At 28.3% G+C, this 26,017-nt stretch overlaps 1 protein-coding gene across 1 annotated transcript in view; it reads right to left on the minus strand.

The window, feature by feature from the left end:
* Nucleotides 1–4,941: 4,941 nt before the first annotated feature.
* Nucleotides 4,942–26,017, minus strand: part of RasGAP1 (Ras GTPase activating protein 1) — a 64,608-nt gene continuing 43,532 nt past the window's right edge. Inside the window, exons 12-17 of the mRNA XM_075379584.1 lie at nt 25,156–25,262; nt 23,895–24,019; nt 21,495–21,613; nt 17,653–17,798; nt 9,911–10,091; nt 4,942–5,246 (exon numbers count right to left, since the gene is read on the minus strand). Of these exons, the coding sequence (XP_075235699.1) occupies nt 5,114–5,246; nt 9,911–10,091; nt 17,653–17,798; nt 21,495–21,613; nt 23,895–24,019; nt 25,156–25,262 (811 nt within the window). The 3' untranslated portion in view covers nt 4,942–5,113. The remainder of the gene's footprint in view (nt 5,247–9,910; nt 10,092–17,652; nt 17,799–21,494; nt 21,614–23,894; nt 24,020–25,155; nt 25,263–26,017) is intronic.

A 26,017-nucleotide genomic window follows, 5' to 3' on the forward strand; every position in this document is an offset into this window, starting at 1 on the left:
CCAAGATATGTAAATTTTACATACGTTAATTCATACTTATGCAAGAAATCTCAGATAAAACTAAAATTTATGAATGGTACTTGAAATACTGAAGTAAGAAATATTATTAAATTTCTAAATTCTATTTTGAGTGCCACATAGTGAATGAGGTATGAACTATGTGCTGATTTGTTATCACTGAATTTGTCATAAACTGTATGAAACTTGCTTGGGGGGGATGATGTGCCTGCACCATCAATCGATCTGCAACCTGCACATGTCTGGCAGAAGTAACGTGTGATTGTCTTATAGAAAGTAACAATTCCTGATGCCTAAAAAAAAGATACTTGTGACTCAAAATATGAACTGCCTCATAAAGAAGTGCAATTAGCATGGAACTAAAATTGCAAGAATTATCGAATACTGATTTAATGAAACTGGAAGACACAAAAATTGCTAATAAAATAACCAAAAATTCCAAGCTTGAAGAAGAGCCAAAGAAATTTGTTCTGAAAGAAATGGCATTTCAGGAATTACGTTCACGTCGACACAGTTCAAGAAGATGCATTCAAATGCATTGGGTTTCTTTAAGATGCAAACAATGGTTGAAAATTCCTTTACATGTTATAGAGAAATATGTGCGGAGAAAAAGAAAGCAGCAATTCACATACTGCTAGATATATTTTTTCAAAAGATCGATTGGCCTAGCAGCAGTCATCGAGCTGATAACATGGCATCTGCTTCACATGATGTCATTTCCTCTGACGTCACTGATGCTGCATTTGAAGACTTGGATGTTGATAATTTTGGTAATTAGATAATTAACTATTGTTAAACTGTTACTAATTACTAATTTTTTTACCATCAGAGTTGTTATGAGGTTCTGCATACTCTACTTATAAAATATACTACGTAATTGAGTTTTTGCAGTCCAGTATATTAAACTATTTTTTTTTTTTCATAATTTTACAACAAATTTTAGGTTAAGTAAAATTCAACTTGCACAAAGAGTCCGGAATGATATATTTATAAAAGTTTGAGAACTGTCTGTAAAGCCCTTTGCATGATGTGCAAAACCTTTTGAAATGACTTTTCAAACCTTTTGCTTAAAGTGCAATAATATCAATTATCATCCATTTGCACAGATATTAAAGATAGCAGTTTTTAAAAAAATATGTTATAGTATAAGAAAAAAATAAACAATTATTTTTGCTTCATGAAATAATTTTCCAGAGAAGCTTGTACATGAGAATATGAAAATGGAAATTTTATAGCGTATAAAAAATGCCGCGATTGACCAGGATTTGAACCAAGACCTCCTGACGAAAGAGTGAGATGCTACCACCACTCTGCCTCAGAGGTCAGCATATTATAATTATATAAAAAATAAATTTTTTAAAAAGATTAATAATTTTTTTTGAAATTATCTCTTTATAAAAATATAATTGATTTTGAATTCAGTAAGTATATTTTATAAATAAAAAAATCTATTAAAATTAATATTTTACAGTCGACAGCCATATATGATATAGCATGATTTTTAGCCTGTCAGTCAGCAACCAGATGAGATACGGTGTTGGGATTCCATTGTTCTAAATGAGTTTTCCTGTATGCTACTTGTTTGCCGAATTTATCAACCAATACAGTTCATTTTCTTTCCACTGGTGTTAATAGTTGCTAGTTCTGTTTAATTCAAACGATTTTTTTTCTTCTTCAATTTTCTATAATTGATGTATTGAGCTATTCTCTATATGGGAAGCCATTGATCTCCATGCTAAACACTAGTTTCCAAGACAACTTATTTCAGTTTGTAACATATACTAGCACTATAAAACCCTTTTTTGTATGTATGAATTTTGGTTTTCTAATTTAATTTTTTACATATATGTTATGCTAGATTTATACAAGTGTTATGATATAATTTTTTCCTTACTAGTTAATGTAAACATTTTTCAAAATAGGGAAAACATGGCATTATTCAATAAATAATTTTGAACAACGTAAAACCTAAGATGCTTTAAATATTATTTTAGTAGAAACACCAAGATCTGGAATTTAATTTTATAAAAATATTACAGAAAGGTTAAAAAGTAAATTTGGTATGATTTTTTGTAAATAGGTGATAAACTTCAGTCTGGAAGATTAAAACAGGTGCATGAGCTTAATCTTGAAAAGTTAAAATAAAAAACTACACAAAAGTTTACAGTTCACTTTTTAGTTTCTTTACAACTTTCAATGTTTATTTCTAAATCATTGTTCTTTCAAATTAAACATAATCTAACTTCTGATTTAAAGTTATTAAACAATTATACATTATTTTTATGTGACAGTTATTATTATTAACCACTACAAGAAAAAATTGGATTTTATTATATATAAATAAAAAAACACCATACATCGCCGATCTCCATGGCAGAGACTTGACCATTCATCTGAAAGTCCTGTGTTCAAATCCCAGTCAGGCATGGTATTTTTCATACGCTACAAAATTTCATTTCCATATTCCCACATAAAAGCTTTTTTGGTGAATAATTCATAAAAAAATTATAACTCAATAAAAAAGATAAAATACAATAATATATTTTAAAAACACTTAATACAAAACTAAAAATTAAATTACAACATAATAGGCCTACTAATTGTTCGGTAATAATTAAATTAAATATATATATATATATATTCTTTAATTTAATTATTTAATCCAGAATCTACAATGATAAATTTTGTTTTTTTCTTAGCATCCTCGCTTAGAAAAAAAGCAACATCGTTATAATTAACGGCAAATAAATCATTAAATAATTATATAAATGTTAACCCTACTTCAATAAATGATTAATATAAAATGGTCCTGTATTCAAACAACAAAAATTGAAATCATTACAGTGAAAATAGTATATTTTTAAAAAAAATCAGAGTAACAAGTTAAAATTTTCAATCAAAACAAATTAAGAGAAATTTTGAAAACTTTTAATAAAAAAAAAAAATATTGCATTACTTACACAACTTATAACATTCAGATCAAATGAATTGTTCATAAATATATTTTATTAAAAGGTCATGATTAATAAATAGTATCAATTAAATTACAAAAAAAATTTGTGCACTCCAAGGCAAAGCACAGATTTGATTAGTATAAAATAAATACACAACCAGTATCTAATCCAAATAACAAGTAATCAAAAAAGGTAAAAAATTAATCAAGTTCATTATAAAACCTTTTTATAACGTAATAAAAATAAAAAAATGGATAAAAAATGTATCTTACATAAAAAAAAGTAATTATTTATTTTTAATTAACTTTTAATATGGTTGCAGATATATTTTTAGAAGTACAAATATTATACAGAACTATTTGGCAAGGCTGATTAAAAAATCGGCTATAAGAAGAATTAAAAAAGTGTTTGTATGAATCTGGCATTGGAAATATTTTTTCTTGAACAAAATTTTCTATATATAATTTTCTTTTATCAAATTTTTATTATTGCAAATGAAATTTCTAAAATTTTATACCGTAAAGTAATTTTACAAATCCTGTAATTAATTCTGATATTTACCTATTGTTATTTTCAATCGTTTTTAAATATATATTTTTTTAATTTAATAGAAATACTGTTTTATCTTTATACCTGATATTTGACTAGCATCATAAACTTGCTGGCTGTTAAATTAAACGTTCTTAAACAAATTAATGAAGGTGAATTGTTAGCGATATAACATGATCATGTTTTAAGTGCAGTTACTGTGTAAACTGGGAAATGCAACAGTATAAAAATTATGAAATGATATTTCTTGCTATAATATTAAAAAATAGTAGCTTTAAAAATTTACTTTTTTTTAAATTTATAATTTTACAAAAATCTGTGGGCCTACTGGTCTACATTAGTTTTAGTGGTGATTTAATTGTATTTGTTACCATACTGAACCTAATTTTATTTTACAAGGTAAATATTTTTTTTTTTTTATAAATAAAAATATGAAATGGCAACTTGCAGAATTATAGATAAAAAAAGATTAATAATAAATTAACCGTGAAAAATCCTGAATCTGGTTCATTTTTTTATCGTTTACTAACAGTAATGAAAATAAAAAAGTAATGTCAAAGATCTCTCATTATTTACAATTTAGACTTAAATTTCAACTTCAAATGACTTTGATATTGGAAGTAATGGACATTTTTTAAAAGAAAAATTACCTGTATTATTACAAACACATCTTAGAAGTAATATATAATTTAAATAATTCTGATACAAAATATAATTATAAATTTTTTATGACAAAGGATAATTGAAATAAGTAACTGAGTGAATAATAAACTTGTTCATAAAAAAAATATATTGCATTACATTTAAATGTCTTTAAGGTATTATTAATGATTATTCGTAAAAAAAAATGTAATAAAATTAAACTGATGGGATGAGTTTAAAATGAATGACAGTTTTAACTGATTACTCTAAGTTAGTTTTCAAATAACTTTTTTTAAAGTTAAGAATTTTATACAACTTTTAATAATGAATTCATCAATATAAACAGATACATATAGTTAAAAGATATTGAACTGCTCTTGTAAGAGAAGTAATTTTTAAATAAAATAATATCGAATTTTAAAATTTCAATTAATAATTTTAAAATAAAAATTAAATGAATTATTATTATTATTATTATTATTATTATTATTATTATTATTACTATTGTAATATGGAATACCATAAACTTATTTATAAAATCACAAAATAATATGGTTTTACCACATTTTAAATTAAATTGTTAATTTTTAGGTAATATTTGTGCCCATTTCACTGTCAAAATATAAATAAAATAATAGGAATGGCATAACTATATTAAATATCTATTAAAAAATATTATCAGTCAAATAACCTAACTATGATTTGTTCTTTACAATGTATGGTTAACATGTAAATATTATATATAAAAAATAAAACATAAAAAAGATTTTATTTGTGACGAAAATTTGTTGTAAAGTTAAAAATGAGTACATTACATTTTTAATATTAAAAAAGAAAAAAACCAAGAAGAAAAGAGAAAAAAAAGTTATATAATAAATGTATATCTACATATAATTATCACCTTACAATATAAAAGATATACAGTTCTTTTACAAAGTACTGAACTTATGTCAGCATTGTTGATGCTGTGGCGTTTGTTGCGGTGTTTGCTGATTTTGTTTTGCTGATAATGGTCTTAATGGAGTTATTGAATCTAATCTACCAGCCAGTAAGAGATAATTATCATCACCAATAGGAGCTTGCCTAAAAAAAAAATTAATAAAATAAAACATAAAAAAATAAGCTATTTGTAAAATAAATAAAACCGTAGAATAAAAAAATCCAAACTTAAGGTCACTTAAGGAAAGGCACACACCTAAGAAACTATAGAAAAAATATATAAATTAAAAGTAGGCATAACTTTCCTGATTTTGCCTTTGAGAAAATTTTTGTTTCAAATATGACATTGGTTTTTTAATATTAATGATTTTATTATGCGATATTTCGATTGCAATTAAGAAAAAGATCAAAATATTCAGTGAAAAAATTTTAGGTTTGATTTGACCCCCATGATCAAATGACATTTTTATCTTAATAATTAAACTGTACTAAAAGTATAATTGACAAGAAAATCAAATTTTTAGTAAAAAACTTTGGGTTTCAGTTGAACTCCTTAATCAAATGACATTTTTTTTTACAAAAAATGAAATTTTTTAGCATAAAAACTTCAGTTTCATTTGACTATCTTGCTTGACAGCTATATCTCATATAACAGTTTTAATAACAGTCATGTCTTCAAGAACAGATAAGCATCAGAAATTAGAAAAAATTCAAAATTTTCTAATTCTTTGAAGACCACTTGACGATTTTTCGTCAGGTTCAGTTTATGGTATAAAGACCAACTGGCGACTTTTCATCAATCTCATTTTATGCAATTTGGTGAAATTTTGTCAGTGTCAAAATGATGTTTGTACTGATCATCTGTTTGATTGTCATGGCAGTTCGTTTGATAGAGGTTACGTTTGTTATTGTTTAAAGTCGCACATGACATCGCAATTAATATTCGGATGGCACAAAAATAATTATAATACTGATCTTAACGACTGTTTATGTTTTTATTTTACGTAATATATAAATGTCATTTGTTTGTTATTGTTTTGAGTTGGCCGTGAAATCACAGTTCATTCCGAGTGAAAAAGAATGCTTTATTTTATTTATTTAGTTCTTTTCCAATACTGTATTTATTGGTGTGTTACATACTACGTAGATGAGCCGAGAACATTGTGCGTTTATCATTATTTTTAGTTGTTTGTCATTTTCGGATCATAATATTACACTTATTTCATGTTATTTTTTCCAGCAATATTTATTAGCAAGTTGCTATACACGCAGAATAAGTGGTGTATTTCAAACACCAAGTGAAAATGATCACAACTTAGGAATGTTCAATCTGACAATGATTTGTGTACTAACAGTTATAAAAAACTTAATTTTACAAATCTGACTAAAATTTTTCAATTTCTTGCCAAAAATCATGAAATTTTCAGGTTTAACACAAAAGAAGGCAAAAATTCTAAAAATCACGAATCTCATAGTAAAATTGTTTCTTGATTTTGAGTTAAGTGACTTCAAACTCATTTCTTTTTGTTTTTTTTATTCCTTTTTTTGTGTTCTTTAATCTTTAAAAATATTTTTGAATAAGGTATAACGACCCCAAAAAAATTTGTTGTAGATAGTGCATTGGTTTTCTGAAATTTAAAAAAACTGCTAAAAATATTGATAATAATAAAATTTTATAAATTTTTTAGCACAACCTACTTTTACGGTTACAAATTGTCACCGTAAGACAGTGTACAGTTTTTTTACCCGCAATAATATAAGCATGCAATTTTTTTTTAACAATCTCCAAAAAAAGGTTTAGTCCTCAAAGGGTTGAATTCTTAAAAGAGGTAAGTCCCATCGGATTCCCATTTTTAAAAAGCTCCAAAGTCTTCAACTTTAATACTTATACACAGTTGGATTTTCAATCTTGAAAATTAAAGTTTTAGGTACTTTAAGTTTGGGTTGGGTCCCATTCAGTCTCCATGTCTTTTGGAGCTTAAAAATTTAGTCAGTCCGATTTAGTGCAATAATATCCAACATGTTTAAAAAAAAATTACAGTTAATTAAAAAAAAAAAATACCTATGGTAGCTTACTTAATAATCCCTTGTCTGATGGGGGTTGAAAATCAGGCTAAAGCTGGAATCTATATATATATATATATATATATATATATATATATATAACAAAATATTTATGGCAAACATCAACTTTTTTAGTTAAAATGATTTTTGAGATAAGAGGCAAAATTAGTTTACAAATAATATTGAATACCACCTCTAAATCTTAAATCTTTAAAAATTACTAAAATTTTTAAAGATTGGAATCTTAAATCTTTAGAATTTTAAATAACTTAATAAGTACTTTTGTCATATACAAGCTCAATTTTCTATGACCACTATAAAAGAACCCAAAATTAAAAACGGAGAAAACTATCCCCCTTTTTAAATTTGTCCAAAATTTAACGCCATCAATGTCCTACATATAGAAATATTAAAGGTATTTTTGAAAAATTTATGTTACATCAGTCCAGAGATATTCATCAAAATTCAGACCAATGCATGTACTTACATATATCTTCCAGAAATTTTTATAACTTTTTGTGTTCTTTGGTCTGAGGAAGTGTCAGCAAAAATCCTGATATCCAAAATTTTGGCTGATCACTATACGTTTACTTTATAGCTATTATGCTGTAATAACAATGAAACTGTACATGAGAAAACAGAAATATTAAATTATGATGCTTTTGAAGAACATAAGGGACGGATGCAAAGTATCTTTAAGTGAAAATTCATTATAACAAATACATTTTCACTAGATATTTTACACATTTGACATAAATACAAAGAATGTTTTGGAAAGTACGGTGTTACAGCATTTTACAAAAATCAAAAAATGCATATTTTAAATGAAATTTAATGACATATTACACAAGTATACCACTATTTTCCTACATGTCTGTAATTCAGTTTCCAGCATTTGGTCAGTTGAGGTTTCAACTTTCATATTCCTTATTACATGTTCTGCTGCCATTTCCTTTGACCATTCACACAAGGCATTCTTCACCTCTTCATCAATTGAAAAGTGTTTTTTTCTGCCCTTATGGTCTTTCAACAAACAGTGAAGTCACTTGCTGCCAGGTTAGGGCTATGAGTCAGATGGTTCAGAATATCCCAACCAAAAAGGAGATCGACCGTTTTGCATGCGATGTAGGGCCGAGCTTTATCATTCATGTCTATTGCATAAAGGGAGTGTCCCTTTGTCAGCTGCCTTCTTCTTTTGTTTTGAATGATCCGACAAATTTAAGTATTATCAGCATTTATGAATGGACCTGGAGCCAAAAATCTGATAAGTAAAATTCCTTTTTATTCTCAGAAAAATGTCACCATGATTTTTTTTCAGAGACTGTTGCGTTTTGAATTTTTTGCCAATGGGAAACCAGTATGACCCCATATATAGAATGCCTTTTGTATTAAAGTGTGTAATGAGCCACCTAGGTTTATCCCCAATTACAACAGATTCAAGGAATTCTTCACCCACAAGCTCATAACAGTCATGAAACTCCCGAGCACAATTAACTGGACTTGTTTGTGTTCTTCTTTTATAACATCCACTGCTGAAAATACAAACAATTGTTTACCATTTTATACAGTATAGTTTTATAGTTCTACTGACTTCTGGGCACATTTCATAAAGTTCGTCCACAGTCAAATGACATCTTCATGAATCAGCAGTTGGAGTTTGTCAACAAACTTGTCTGTGACAATCGACAGTCTACTGTTCCTCTATTTAACGTGGATGTTTGTTCTACTACCTTTAAATTCTGTATACCACTTTTTTTCTTTATCATGTGACATAACATCATCACAAACAGAAACAATTTCATGGTGGATGTTGGTGGATTTTTCATTTTTAGCGACAGCAAGATACCAGATGAGGAGTCACACTTCACACTTGGTGGGATCAAAAATTACCAAGTTCATGTCAGGCTTGTCCTCTTCACTTAGACCTCCATTTCATGCAGGAATGCCAACTTTGAAACAAAAAATTTCCCTCGAAGCTACAGACACATTGTAACTTAACTTTCTGAATATATCTTGTTTAATTCATGTACATCCGATTGTTAATAGATTAAAAACTGCAACAGTTCCACGTGTTAAAATTTATAAATGTGCATACTTTTGCTTACGGGATTTATCTAAATAAATAAAAATAGAAAAAAAACCAGTGGTAAAAACCAGATGACAAACATTTCTATGTTTTATAGGTAATACTTCAGCCAATGAGAAAAACTTATTAAGTAACTGTTTTCATTTTCAATAAATTAGCTAAATTTGAAAGATTTTTCAATCAATTTATTTAAAAATTTACTTTTACTAAAATCATTACTCTATAAGTTTTTAGATAAAATTAATTAGAAAAATCTGACTTTTCTATATAATCATTTAACATGTATTTACATATTTAACAATTAATTAACATCCTCAAAATTATTATTTTATTTTATACCGATTTTATTTAATAGTATTATTAATAATCGAGCAAATTTTATTCGTTAAGTTACTTCTAATCATTACCATTAATAACTTATTTACTCACATTAATTACATACAATACTTTTTTAAATATTCACTTTAACAAATTATGAAAAATGTTGGTTGAACAATATATAAATTTAAATAATAATTTATCTGAATTTCATCCAATAAAACAGGATAAAAAAATTCTTTTTTATTAAGAATATTTATCAAAACACCTTCACTTAGTTAAGATTAAATGTTTAAAAAGTTGAAAACAAAATTAGAAAAATTTATAAAAAGTAACTTACTTGCTGCCATATTTTGTTTCTCTTGCTACCATTCTTAAATAAGATCTATGCTCGTGTTCTAAAGTAAATGCAGCCTCCCTCAACGCATTCAGTGTTTTAAAACATGACTGAACATCTTCAATTAATGAATTTGGCAAAAAACAGATATCACCTGTATAAACAGCTTGGCACTCACATGCTCCTGCAAAATAAAAACAATAGAAATAGTAACTTTTCTGTTACGTATAATTATGACAAAATTTCATTAATTATTATCGTGTCAATGCTGTAACACTATGGTTTAGTAAAACAAGAACTTTTACTAGTCATTATTATATACCTATTTGTCTTATTTGCAAATATAATGGTAAAAGCCACATTATTATTGCGTCTTAGATGGTTTTGTTATGAGTTAAATTCTATCATAAGACAGAATCTAGTTTTTCTATGCTGATGGCTCATGAGGCAGACATTCCTCTTCTCTTATGTTAAATTTTCATTTACATTTGGTCATGACCACATCACTTGCCCTGGATAGGCATGATGCAATTTTTTTCAGCATTTTTCAGTAAACATCATTATTGACTGCACAGCCTCAAGGCAAATGCATATGTTCTAGTTGATGAAATATATCACCATTCTATAGACCAGGGCTTCTTAAACTGTGGGTCGCGACCCCCAGGGGGGTCGCGAGACTACTGAAAGGGGGTCGCAAAGATCTGATACTTTTCAATCATTATAAATAAAATTTTAAAATTAGTATACACACTACGTACAAATATAAATACAAATAAAAATCATACAAAATACTATTGTAGTTTTATTATAACTATTTTTTGAAAAAAGTGGCAATGCAAAACTGTTATGTAGGGCCTATAAATGAAAATATGGAAGTAGCATTTAAAATAATAAATACAACGCGCTCCTCGATTTTCAACTGAACGTTCGACATTGATGTCTGGCCGCCGGCGTCAGTGTTTGCAAGATAACTTAGTGATTATAAGTACCCAGACGCCGTGTCGCCTTACAGCTTACACATACAATACGGAAGCATAATCAAGCTAGGCTAGGCGAATCGGCATATTATTTCTATAAAAGAATAATAAAAAAAATTAAATGAAAGCTTCTTTTTCGGCGTCTTTGTGATACGGTGCCTTTGTGCGCTGCACACTTTGAACACGCCATGCGTCGGGGTTGATCTGATCGTAATTTGTTGTCATTGCACTGGTAAAGATTCGAGTGTAGTTATTTTTCTGTTTGTACTTCAGTTTGGACTCAGCTTTGTCTTCGTAGTGACATGTGTGTATTTACTGTGTAATTTTCAGTTGGTGTTTTTAATTATTACGTTAAAGTTCAACTACATTTTGTTTAATTATTTATTATTATTTAACCATCATGGATAAATGGCTAATTAAAATTCCAACTAATAAGTCTGCCACGCCGTCACAACCAAGTTGCAGTGCTTCAAATCCGACTTCTAGCAAAACAAAAAAAAGAAAATATGACGAATCATATTTGCAGTATGGCTTCACATGCTCTTCTCACAACAGTGAAGAACAACCAGTGTGCTTAATTTGCAAAGAAGTTTTGGCTGCAGAAAACATGAAACCGTCAAAACTGCAACGACATTTGAATACTAAACATGCAACGTTATCAAAAAAGCCAATAGAATATTTTGAGCGTCTTTTGCAAACATCAAATAAAGAAAAGAACACTTTGGAGAAGTATGTTACTTTGAATGATAAATATCTATTGGCATCGTATGAAGTTTCGTATTTGATAGCAAAAACGAAAAAGCCTTTTACTATTGGAGAGCAACTTTTACTACCTGCAGCTATAAGAATGTCTGAAATTGTTCATGGAAAACAGTATGCTGCTGAAATTAGTAAAATTCCATTATCAAATGACACTGTGTCCAAAAGAATTTCAGACATTAGCAATGATCAATTTCAACAGCTTCTTATGAGGCTTAAAGACAGCTCAAAGTTTGCAATACAACTGGACGAGTCGACAGACATTTCAAAAATGGCACAGTTGTTACTTTTTGTAAAATATATTTATGAGGGAAGCATTCATGAAGATATACTGTTTTGTCGTCCTCTGGAAGGTCATACTCGTGGAAAAGATATATATAAAAAAGTAAATGAGTTTTTTGAAAAAGAAGGATTAAATTGGAAAAATTGTGTTGGTGTGTGCACGGACGGTGCTGCAGCAATGACCGGACAAGATCTTGGTTTTACAGCATTTGTTAAAGCTGGAAATGATCATATTACATTTACACATTGTATGATTCACCGAGAGGCACTTGTTGTTAAAAAAATTGCACCAGAATTAAACACTGTGTTTTTTGATGCAGTCAAAATCATTAACTTTATTAAAAGTCGAGCACTTAATAGTCGATTGTTTAAAAATTTGTGCATTGATATGGATTCGGATTATACAAGTTTATTGTTACATGCTGAAGTTAGGTGGCTATCAAAAGGTCGAAGTTTGAAACGATTATTAACTTTAAAAGATGAAGTTCTTATATTTCTAACAGAGCAAAATTTTAATTTGGCCGATTATTTTCAAGATAATTTATGGCTTCTCAAGCTATGCTATTTGGCAGATATTTTTGATAAAATCAATGATATGAATTTATCAATGCAGGGAGTCTGCGTTAATATGTTTATGTTAAAAAATAAACTTGAGGCCTTTGTTAAAAAAATTCTTATATGGAAGAACAGAGTGGAAAGTGGATCGCTCGAAATGTTTCCATTTACTGACGAGTATATAATTAGTAACAATATTTCAAAAAAAGATACTCCTATAACAAAAATTATAGTTAATCATTTGAAGGATATGGAAGTTTACATGCATAGGTATTTTCCCAATGATATCGATACACAACAATGGATTTGCAATCCATTTTCAATTGAAATGGAAGAAATTAATTTTTTTAACTTAAAAGCACAAGAAGAATTTGCCGAATTAACAAGTGATACTACCTTGCGACTTAGATTTTCTCAAGTGCCTGTGCATGAATTTTGGATAGAAATCAAATCAGAATATCCCCTACTATCGGAAATGGCAATGAACAAATTACTGCCATTTTGTACAACATATTTATGTGAATCAGCCTTTTCCACATTAACTTACATAAAATCAAAATACCGTTCAACTTTAATAAACGTTGAAAATTTATTACGATCTGCACTAACTCAAATTGAGCCTAGATTTAATTATTTGTGTAAAAATAAACAATCACATCCGTCACATTTATTGTTTGATGTTAATAATATGTTTTTATTAAAAAAATTGTTACAAAAGTTTATTTTTTCTATTGAATATATAGATATAGTTTTATGTTTTCTTATAAAAAAATTGTTACACAAGTTTATTTTTTCTATTGAATAAATATATATATAGTTTTATGTCATTCTATTTATTGTGTTTTATTACGACCGATATCCCGTCAACGTTTCCAATTATATGTATGTGAAATGAATGGGTACGTATTCTTTAATCCTTATTTTATTTACATTGTAAAATAGTGCGATATTACATCTACATCTACGGTTAATATATATTTCATTATATGGAGGAGGGGGTCGTTTAAAATTTCGTAAGCTTGAAGGGGGTCGCTATATAAAAAAGTTTAAGAAGCCCTGCTATAGACTATCACTTCGTTTCAGGTGTTACGAGCAACACCCATATCTTGTCTGCAATGATTACACAGGCACCTTGATCTCTGTACCAATTCAAAAATCCCAATGCACTGCCCAACCATCTTGTTTTGTAGTTTTCCATAAGCATCTTAGGCATCCAGCATGCACAGAATTACCAGATAATTCAATTTTCCTAACACAATTTTCTATATCACTGATTGTGAAATTTCTGGAAAATACATAGAAAGAGAACTGATGGTGACTCATCTGTTCTTTCATCTTGTCATCAGTAGCATTCAACAAAATGCGGATAATCAAAGACGATTGATAATCTGCTTCTTTCATCATCATTGTGAATGTTATTGCATCCATCTCTCAACCATGAAATAACTCGCTGAATTTTCTTCACAAGCACTGCAAATCTGATGGTGAATTTCAGCTGGTTTAATATTCTGTACATTCAAGAAACAGGTCACAGGCCAATTTTCAAATCTGATGAGCGTCTCAGTTTTTTCAACCGTTGAAAAACACACATTAAGTAACATACAGATTAGATAACTGAGAAGGAATGGCATAAATCAGCACACATAAACAGAATCACAATCGTAGCACTGCAGTAGCAATATTTAGAAATGGAACTCACTCTGGATATATCCCGTAATTTGTTTTAAATATTAAGTTTTTGTAATAATTAAATTATTATTTTTACAATTGATCAATCCTAATCAAAGACAGTCCATCTAAGAATTGACCCTCTTCTTTTTTCCTAAGGGAAGTACTGTGGGAGTTGGTCAGTCAGTACTGTGGCCTGATTCAATCTATAGTACCTTTTGGGAGCTAGCAAGGTAACAACTTACCTAGAGCTTAAATGGACCTTTATTAGAGCTTAAATGGTTAAATAACCCCATATATTGATCAAAATGTACAAGTCTTTGTGTTTTCTATTTAGAGTAGGGGTTTCAAAAAATGCTAAACCGTTAGCTGAAGTAGCTACTTGTTAGAATCAAGCTTCCCATTCATTTTTTCTAATCAATCACATACTATTGCATCAAACTGTATATTTGAAAAATATAATTTATCAATTTGTATTTTATAAGGTATTTTAATAAAAAAAGTATATAATAAGAATAAATAACTTTAAAAATGTATCATGACTTATTCAGAAAATACAAAATTCAATTAATTAAAAAAAAAGCTTTTTATAATAAATTAAAAAAAAACAAAACAACAAATTTTATGTGAAATAACAACAAAACCTAGGTGAGACTTATAATTATATAATTGTAAAATTTATTTTATCTTGAAGTTTCTGTCCTCTAAATAAAATTATTGAGCAATTCTTTTTATAAATGTTCAAATAATTGTTAAAAATTCATGAATAATTTATGCAGGGTGTCCTTTAAAGGTGAGAGGCCAAACACTATGAAGTGATTCTACTTAACATACTAAAGAAAAAATGTTCAGTGAACATAGGTCCAAAAAAGCAATTTTTCTGTCAGTCGGACATTTTTTTTTTAAGAAAAAAATTATTTTTGAAGAACGGTTGGAGATAACACAATAAAATTTTAATCTTTGTTTTAAACTAACATTTTTTGATAGGAAAAAAGTGATATTTTTCATTGGCAAATTTAAAAATTGCAGTCATTTCAATTTTTTCAATCTTAAATATCCTAGGAATTATTAATTTATCAAATTGTGTTGTAGTATAAAAATTATGAAGGATTTTTTTTTAACAAAACAACATCTTAATAGTAAAAATCCGATGAGAAACAACAGAGTTATTGCAAAAAGTACGCCTAAACCGATATGGCAACCATTTTGTTTTTTTATTATCGTGGTTTCTGATTAAAACTGCTAATTTTAGCAATTTTAATCGGAAAATTTGATTTACTTACTAAGTGAATCACAATGATCCAAATCCCTTGAATAACAAAAATTGAAGCTTAAATAACATATTAAAAAAAGAACCTGGTAAAGTATTGCATGATTTTTCCAGCTCAGCCGAACAAATCATACACAATATTTAACAGTTAGAAAAATTGTAGTAATTTCTTGATAGTTCTATAAACTTTCAAAAAATACTTAAACCAAAGGGAAGTAGAACAAAATAAATATATATTTTAATTTTAAGAGGTGGAAATTGTTTGAAAAATATTTTTTTTACATTATTTATATACGCATATATATAACAATTTTTTTTTGAATAAAGTTTTCTCTAAAACACCTCTTAATAAAATCAAAATTGATTTATTTGTGATATCCCTTCACTCCCATAATTAGTTGTGAAAAAAAAAGAATATGATCAATGTCCCATATATAGAAGTACTTGAGCCAAATTTGAAGATCGATTTGGTCAATCCTCAGATACAGAGTGTCCCATATAAAACGCAGCCCATCTATCACTCATCCATGAAATTTCAAAAGTCAAGCTTACTCCCCTACTCGTTACTGAAATGGACTCGTCCAACATCTGAACATCGCGGCGACACAGTAGAACACTACCGATAGTAACAACAATGCAATCATAATTTTCAGTGTATTGCTAGAGACAAGATGGTGTTTTCGCTAGATGAACGCGTTTTCATTCTTGAGTCGTACTTCAGTACAAAATCAGCGGTTACAGTGCAAGATTTGTTTCGCCATAAGTACCCAGATAAACCAGCTCCTAACAAAACATCAGTATTAAGGTTAGTCGCAAAATTTAGAGAGACCGGTTCTGTTAATAACAAGGAACACAAAAGATCTGCGTCAGTGTTGAATACAGATACAGTCGCTGAAAACAAAGACCGATTACTCGCCTCGCCAAATAAATCAATCATACGTTTGTCTGCTGAAATTAATTTGTCTAAATCAACTGTTCGTCGGGCGACCAAATGATTACAATTACGACCTTATCGCATTCAAACGGTTCATCGACTTCTTGAGCCCGACAAAGAAAAACGGCTACAATATTGTCAACGTTTTTGTCGATTCCTGCGTGAGGGAATTAACGTTATGGATTCGTTATTTTTCACAGATGAAGCACGGTTTCATTTGGATGGCTACGTAAACAGCCAAAACAGTAGAATTTGGAGCGCTGGAAATCCCCACGTTTATCACGAAAAACAATTACACCCGCAGAAGTCAGGCGTGTGGTGCGCGATATCGCGGAAGAAAATAATCGGTCCTATTTTTTTCGAGTACACCATTAATGCAGAATGATATCAGGATATTTTATTTCGGTTCATCGCACTCTTGGAAGAGGAAGACAGACGCTGCCGGCTACAACATGATGGTGCGACATCGCATTACACAGGTTCAACTTCTGATTTCGTAGAGGAATTCTTTGGTAATCATGTTATTGGTCGAGGCTTGTGGCCACTAAGATCTCCAGATTTGACTCCGGCGAATTTTTTTCTACGGGGTTACCTCAAAGAAAAAAGCCTACAGCAACAAATCACGAACACTTGAACGATTGAAAGTCAATATTGAACGAGCTGTATTAAATATCTAGCCACAAACTTTGAAAAAAGTTGCAAGAAACGCTGCAAAAACAATTGAAGCTTGTATTCAAGAAGATGGCGGCCACTTCCAACATTTACTCTAAATGTAAGGTAATGGATGGTAATAATAAAAATTACATTTACATTTACACATGCCTTTTTAATATTGCAATACCTACCAATATAAGGTTGGGTTGCATTTTATATGGGACACCCTGCATAAGGCCAAAAGCAGTGCAACTGCTTTGTAAGCATATACATTTTTTTTTTTGGTCTAGATGAACTAGTGCACCCTGAAATGTAAAAATTTACAAAAAAAACCAATATCCCATTTTTGACATAATCATCAAACTTTACCTTTAATATAATTACTCTAGCTGTATTCGCTGGTAAAGAAAAAATCTAGAAAAAGCTATTAATATTGCAAATTAATTATTAAGGAAAAGGCAAATCTTTAAAGAGTTGTAAATTTAATTTTTGACTTCTCCCAATGAAATAATGTTTTAAACTCTGGCTTCTTTTTTTTTATATAACATTTTGATTTTATTGAATAGTAATTGATGAGTACTTTAGAAAAATATTCTTTTTTTACTGAATTAATTCAGAAAATAATTATATAAAAAAAAATACTTACTCATAACATTTTCAAGACGACCAATATGAGATATTGTTAATGAATGTATTCTTGCTAACTCACGTTCAGAATCTATATTTGTTTGTAAGTCTAAACTGTTTGAAACATCACTGCAACCTGCTGCTGATTCACTAACTGCTTTACAACTGTTAAAAGAAATTCATATATAAAAAAAAATAACAAAATTGTAATTGCATCATAAGACCACCTACCACATCTGTCAATTTATCAAGGTCAGCAGACCTGTTTACAAGAAAATAATATTTTGTTCTCAATAAATGTAGTTTGTTTTAATACCACATTTTTCATTATACACAACAGTGGTGTTTTATGTATAAATATATCTGTCATAAGGGGTATTTGCTAATTACCTGGATTTGTGAAGATTGCACCATAAATGAATAAATAACAAAAATAATAGTTAATACCAAAAAAAGTTATACCACTGTTTTTTTTTTTTTATTTTGAATAGTGGAACTGTCTTTTTTACTTCCTTGTACGAAGTAAAGGATATATATCACGAAAAAACTAATTTGCATATTATTATTATTATTATGAAGCTGAACTTTTCTTGTTCACGTGAACAAAAAATATTCACCTACAGTTTTTGTAAGTTTGGTTATAAGATTTCACCTTTTCTTCATCCACCGCAGTGGCCTTTGTATAGGCTAAACTGAATTATTAAATTTTTACATTTCAAATATCCTTTCAAATAAATAATTGAAAAGTTATTAACTGGATACTTCCAAGGCTTAAAGAGAAAAAAAATCACTGTGTATACTTTGAGTTGCATCAAATATTACAAAATACTTAAAAAAAACCTAGTAGGAGGTAAAATAATATCCCTAATAACCCAAAACCTAATAATATACCTTTTGGTTGAGTTGATTTTGTACTTACAATCTACATGGTAAGTACAGTTTGCATTAAAAATTTAAAAAAATAAATATACTCACTGTATAAGGCGAGATAAAAGAGTAACAATCTTTTAGTTATGCATGTTAAATCTTTTTTACTAAGTTTATCTTTTTCCTTAATGACAACAGCACTGTTTACAATTTATAACAATATTTTCTGCTGTATTATAAGCAAAGTTCAAATTTGGCAGTCGAGTAATTAGGACATATTTCATTTTATTAGGATATTGTTATATTGTGATTGGCAATTTATTTTGTTTGAAAATGATGGAACAAATAATTTGCATTAAATTTTATGTTAAAAATGAAATAAAGTGCAGCGAAGAAGTTATGTCAACACCAAAGGTTTATGAGTGGTACAATGGTTTCAAGAAGACTTGAAAACGACAAAAAGGTTGGACATCCCAACTATCAACATCTGATGAAAATATTGACAAAATAAAGGACAATATGATCAATAATTGTTGAATAACTATTACAGAAGTTACAGAAGAGATAAGAATCTCTTATGGCTCGCATGAAAAAAATTTGACCAACATTTTGGGTATGAAATAAGTAGCAAAAAATATTTCTTTCAAAGTTGTTGAATTTTTAACTAAGGCGAAATCATGAAAAGTCCCAGAATAATTTGTTAGCCGACATCAATAATGACTCAGAATCATTAACAGAAACATATTTTGTATGTTTATGATATTAAAATGAAAGTTCAATCATCCTGCTGGAAGCTTCCTGAAGAATCAACTCAATAGAAGCGCTTAAAGTTTGATCGAATGTTAAGGTTTTCCTTAATTTAAAAAAAAATTCAAAATGGCATTGTTCAATATACATTTTGACCGCAAGGTTATATCATCAAAAACATTACTTTTATGGCTCGGGTGAAGCAATTTTGACTGACATTATCGGGATGAAGTATGTAGCAGCAAAATTTAATCCAAAACTTGAATTTTCAACAAAAGAGACGTACAGAAAAATTATAAGTTGACTTTGCTGATAACTCAGAATTACTCAAATATGTCATAACAGGTGACAAAACACAGGTAATGATATCGAAACAAACTCCAATCATCCTGATAAAAAATAGAAACTTCGTGAAGAATGAAGACTGAAGAAAGCATACTGAGTTTGACTAAACGTTAAGGTTCTTCTAACAGTTTCTTTAAAATTACATTGCCATTTCCCCTGTTATATAGTCTATCCACAAGGTGTATGGCAAAACAACAGTTTTAGTGAACAATTTAACTCAATCTAAATGAGGCAGTCTGTTGAAAATTACTGTAAATGAGAATAACAATTCTTGGAATTTCTACCACAATAATTCTCCAGTTCACACTTCACTATTAATCGTTATAATTTAGCCAAAATAATGATGCAATAGGCTCTGTGTATTTTTCAGACATGGCACCCTGTGACTTTTTCTTGTTCCCATCGATTAAGAAAACATTAAAATAATAATGATTTGCGAAGATAGGTGAAATAAAGAAAAAAAAATCATAAAGTGAACTTAAGACTATATTAAAATTTCTTTCCATAACTATTTTGATCACTGGCATAAGCGTGTCACATCTCTGGAAACACACTTTGATGGGAACAATATCAATGTAGAATAAGTTAATTCTTTTTGATAAAAATTTTAATTTTAATTATTTTTTTTATCATATCTCAGCTGTACCAAGTATAGGCAAGTATTTCTTAGTCATAATAATTTTTTTTCACAAAAAGAAAGTGTTAACATGTATACTACAGTATAGGTTATCTGAACTAGAATATACAGATGAACATTTCAATAGAGGAGGAATATAATATACATATATTAATAACTATACAGTAACTAACATTAATAATTAATTTGTATTTTACTGTCACTGCCTTATCAGATTGAATTTTTCATCTAAATCATATTGTAAATGTTATACTGTATGTTAATTTCGTTAATTAAATAACAAATTGACTACTATAATTACTAACAAACGTTTTACATAATTGTGTAAAGTTTAATAACTTAGGTAATTTTAGTAATGTAATAAATTTGTCAGACATTTAATATTACTTGTACAAAAAGTAAATATTGCAGTAATTAGCTTTAAGTTTAATTTTAAAAATGAGATAAAATTGTTACTTATGTAATAATATATGCAGTCCATCATTATATATATTTAATATTATATGAAATATAAATCATCAAAATGCAGTAATTAGATAAGTTAAAATTACCTTATCAATTTCCAATAATTGATTTTCGTTGTATCCACATCAAGATGGTACTGAATTCTATAAGCCATTAAATTATAATTTTTTTAATCATTTTTCATTTTATTTTAAATTGTTTGCTGTTTTGAAATTTTGAATTATTTCAAAATTTGATTAAATTCAGATTCAATTCAGAAGTTCAAAACAATTAAAAAAAAATTACAAATTATGAAAAGAACATATTTTAATATACGTAATACGTATATATATATGTATATTACATAAAATATTATAACATTATTAAAAGAAAAAAAAAAATTGTAAAGGACGTGGCATGAGATAATTTCATTCCTGAAATTGGCATACCCATTCTTACGATAAAAAGTATCTTACGGTAGGTTATTTAAGGAAAAATGAGGAATGCTGTTGGTTCTGGTTGTCTTCTTTAGTAAACCAAACATAATTTTAGCATTCCAAAATTTGTTGAATTGCTGAAAATATTCAGATCTACAAATAATTCAGTTTGTCCAACATAAGCACTAGAATATACTAAACATCATCATCAACAGAAAGAGAAAAACTCTGATTAGTTCCTCTACTAACTGAATTGCTTCACAGCCACACAAATAAAAATTTAATGTTGCATATTCTTTTAAGAATAAATAATGAACTTTGTCCCAAAATTATTGTTTAACCCAGTAAATACTACACAATAAAATTATAATAAAACAGACGTACCATAGCCAGTGATTATTAATATAAGCTCCTGGATGATATTTTGACAACCGATGATCATTTGTTCTGCATATTTTTGCTAGCATATCAACCCACTGTTTTTCTTCTACACAGTTGCTTGCCTAACATAATAAGCAATTAAATTTAAATATAAGTGAAATATTAAACATAGTATATAAATAACAAAAAATAATAACTATTAATAAAAATTCTCAGGGAGGGGATTTTATTTAATGAATTTGAACAGTACACTAATATACAATAAAAAGCACCCAGTGTTAAGTGACCTATGTGCACCAGTTTATTATAATAAATGGTTTAAATGATTGAATTTTTCCATTTCAGGATGTTACTCCTTAAGTCTTTCCAAATATTCCAACCATTATGTTGTAGGATTCAGTTAATCATTTTACCCAGGATCTAGGAAAAATGCTATTTTTATTTCTAACTACAAAGAAAATAAATAAATTTAAAAATATACCTTTGCTTTTAATAAAAGTAAAGTCTAAAATAATATTAGTAAGTAAAAGAAAACATATAAGCTTATTAAAAGACAACTTGCTTGTAAGATATAATAATTCCTTGTCATGTTGACATAATAGTTTTAAATTGAAATAAACATTCTACCAATAAATGGTTCATTTTGGGATAAACCATGGTAAAAAATTAATCTACATAATCTTGTCAAAAATTACATTTTATATTTATCTGCTGAGGATTTACTAATTTTCCAAAAATGCTGTTTGTTAAGTGATCTTAACATTTCAATAATAGAAAGTACTAAAATTATTGAATAGATAAGTGATGTTTCTCAATGTAATCATTTTTTAATAATTTCAAATAAACACAACAGATAAGAACATCTTTTGGAAAACCCTTTACAAAATGTTCTGAACATACTGTACAAGCCCTTCTAACATCTTGTTAAAAAAATTTTGCTTCAGGGGTGAACTGGGAAAGGGTTGTATAACTTTCCAGCTTTATCCTTGACAGAGCTTTTTAAATATTAAATGTTAATGGCTTTAAATTAAAACTACAATTGCAAAAAGATCAAAACATTTAATAAAGAAGTTTGTGTCCAATTTGACATCTCTGATCAATTCAAATTTTACTATTAAAAGTAAATTGAATTTAAAATCATCTAGTGCTTTGTATGACACAGGTCCTTTACAGCACCGCTCCCTCCATCCATTTCTATCCCAAACTTTCTTCTTCTTCATCCCTTTGTAATTTTCAATCTTCACCTCAACTATTAACTTCATCCTTTTTTTCCTCACTTCCTTTCCCCTTCTGCTGATCCTTCCCATGCAATTATCAAGATTCCGTTTATTCTAACAACATGTCTTAACCAGTTTCCTTTCCTTTTGTGAATTTCCCTTTTAGTGCTTTTTCTTCTGTTCTGTTTCTTCTGTTCTTCTGTTCTTTACTTTCTTATTCCTCACTTTATCTGTCCATCTTACTCTCCCCATCCTTCTCCATATCCACATTTCAAAAGTCTCAACCAAGTCCCTCTCCCTTATTGTTTATGCTTCATTTCCATACATGTAATTAGAATATATTGTTAAGAAAATAAAATTTTTTTAATAAAAAGGTGTAGTCTCTTGTTTCAACAACTACCGCAAACAAAAAACATTTTTAATAACAGCTACAACTTTAAAAATAGATAAGGTATTGGAAATTATAAAAAAATCAAAAAAATTGTTTAATTCTTAAGTTAGAACCAATGGAACCCCCTTTTTAAAAATAGATTTCCCCGTTGTACACATTAATACTGGATAGTTGGATTTTCAACCTTGAAAATTTTTGCTTCAAAAAACTGATATTTTAAGTATGAGATCAGATTAAGTGCTGGAGTTATAATTTTAGATGACTTAAAATAAGTAAGTACTTTCAGCATATTAAAGCTCAAAATTTTCTATGACCAGTGCATAAAAACATTACGTATTTTCAGAGAATCTATGTTGAGCCAGTCTGGAGACATGAATCAAAACACAGGCCAACATATGTATGTATATATGTATGTACATACACCTTCTAGAAATTTCTGTAACTTTTGTTTTGTGTTTTTTGGATTACGGGCATCTTTTAAATGTCAACATTTGTGATCACTCTCTGATACCCAAATATTTTGGCCAATCACTTTATCTTTCCCTTGTAGCTACTGTAACAGCAACAGAACTATTGCTGGGGGTGAAAATTTGATCTATCAGAAACTTTCTATTACAATACATTATACACAATATTAACGTGATTGACAGTATATACATGATTGTCAGGGGGAGGGGGGAATTTTCATTAATAAATAAATAAAAATTATTAGTATTTAAATTAACAATGTTTTACAGAATTTATTAAAATATACATATAAATAAAGGTTTTATTAAGTTATTAACCGATACACACCTGTAAGTAAAGCACCCTGTGTGGTTGTACAATTTGAAACATGTAATTTTTTTTAAATGATTCATGATGAACCCTTTCTACAGCCAATATGTCTGATAGTGGTATTGAACAAAGAGGTTCTTTACCTAAAAATAAAACAATTTTATTTTCAAATGTTAAAATAATAATCTAACTACAGACACAAATTAAAATGTTAAATCATAAAATGTTTATTTTGCACCAACAAAAGTAACAAAAATAACTGAGTTTATATGCTGAGGTTATTTCTTATTATAATTGATACTTAAACAATTAAAAATTATTATTATTATTATTATTATTATTATTATATTATACAATATCAATAAATATCAGTAAAAAAAAGTGATAAAAAATGTTGTAGCATTAAAAAATGTCATGCCTAATTGGGAGTTAAACCTTGAACATTCAGGATGTAAAACAGAAATTTCATCACTCTGCTATAGAATTAACTTTAAAAAAATTTAATTAGAATTTTTAAACTTATTGCTAAGTTTATTAACACTAGTAATATAAAAATTGATGTAACTCAAATAATGGGATTAGGCTTTGCTTCAATGACAGGTTTTTTAAGACGACTCTAATGAAATCGGTAAGGAAATTTAGATTATATTCGAGAAAGGCATGTTTTTATACCATGATTATGCTGCTGAGCCCTCAATTCCTATCAAAACAGTTTAAAATTAGTATATATAAGATCGCTTAATTTTACCAGTTGTCTTAAACAGTTATGAAACGTGATTGTTTAGGTTAGTGACTGAAAAATGAGTTTGTTTTTTTAAAAATAAACTTCTGGAAAAATATTTTGTCCTGTAACTGAAGAATGTACTGGAGCGGTGGAAACAGGACTACTTTGAGCTGTAAAATTACATTCAAATTCAAACATAGTTAAAATGATCAAAAATAATTGTGCTGGGTGGGAAATGCTGCACAAATAAAAATAACTGCTACAGTTTTAGTTGAGAGACCAACAGAACAAGACCTTTGGGTAGACTCAAATTTTATTGAGAAGATAATATTATTAGATTTGATCTGAGGAAGAACTCAAGAATAACAGTCACTCGGGTTGCTCTTTCAACTTTGGTGGATCTTTGTTAGTGCAGTTATGAATTTTGATGAATTCCTAAGGCCATGAAGTAAGTAACATTAAACTACATCGATTAACATAAAAAATAGATATACTAGAATTAATAAAATATATTGAATTCATGAACAAAATTTAATAAAAGTAAAACAAAATTACCTTTAAATTTAGAATACGTTAAATCTTGTGTGGATAATCTAAAGTATCTTTGTTTAAAGTTTTTTCTACCAAACCTTTTCCTTCCTTGTGCTCTTTTTGTCATAAATCTAAATAAAATCAAACAAATAATAAAAAAAACATTATTTTAAATACAAAACAAAAGAAATTTCAAGATATATTTAATAATTTAAATACAAATATAAGAAAAAACTTATACAGCAAATAGATATCAAAGGAGTATTTAAAGTCTGTTAGATATAGAAGGAAACCCACCAGGCTGGTCTAGTGGTGAACGCGTCTTCCCAAATCAGTTGATTTGGAAGTCGAGAGTGCCAATGTTCAAGTCCTAATAAAGGCAGTTACTTTTATATGGATTTGAATACTAGACCGTGGATACCTGTGTTTTTTGGTGGCTGGATTTCAATTAATCACACATCTCAGGAATGGTTGAACTGAGTCTATACAAGACTTCATTTACACTCATACATGTCATCCTCTTAAGTAATACCTGAAAGGTAATTCCTGGAGGCTAAACAGGAAAAAGAAAGAAAGGTATAGAAGGAAACTTCGATCAATCTTTCTTTTGGTAGAAGCAACATTCAATATATACATATATTGATATATGTATATATGTATGATATATACATATGATATATGTATATTTATTAATATACTACGTATTATATTATAGTATATACTTCTGTGTAATTTCTATTCTTAATATATATAAAGTAAGAATAAAAATTAACAGTGCATGATGTAATACTCATCTAACTTTAAATTGAATAGTTTACAGTATTTAAAATTAAAGCTTATAGTTAACAACCTCTTCTTTTTTTTTAAAAAAAAGGTGAACAACCTG

This window comes from Lycorma delicatula, chromosome 12 (assembly GCF_047948215.1).
Source record: "Lycorma delicatula isolate Av1 chromosome 12, ASM4794821v1, whole genome shotgun sequence".
NCBI lineage: Eukaryota > Metazoa > Arthropoda > Insecta > Hemiptera > Fulgoridae > Lycorma > Lycorma delicatula.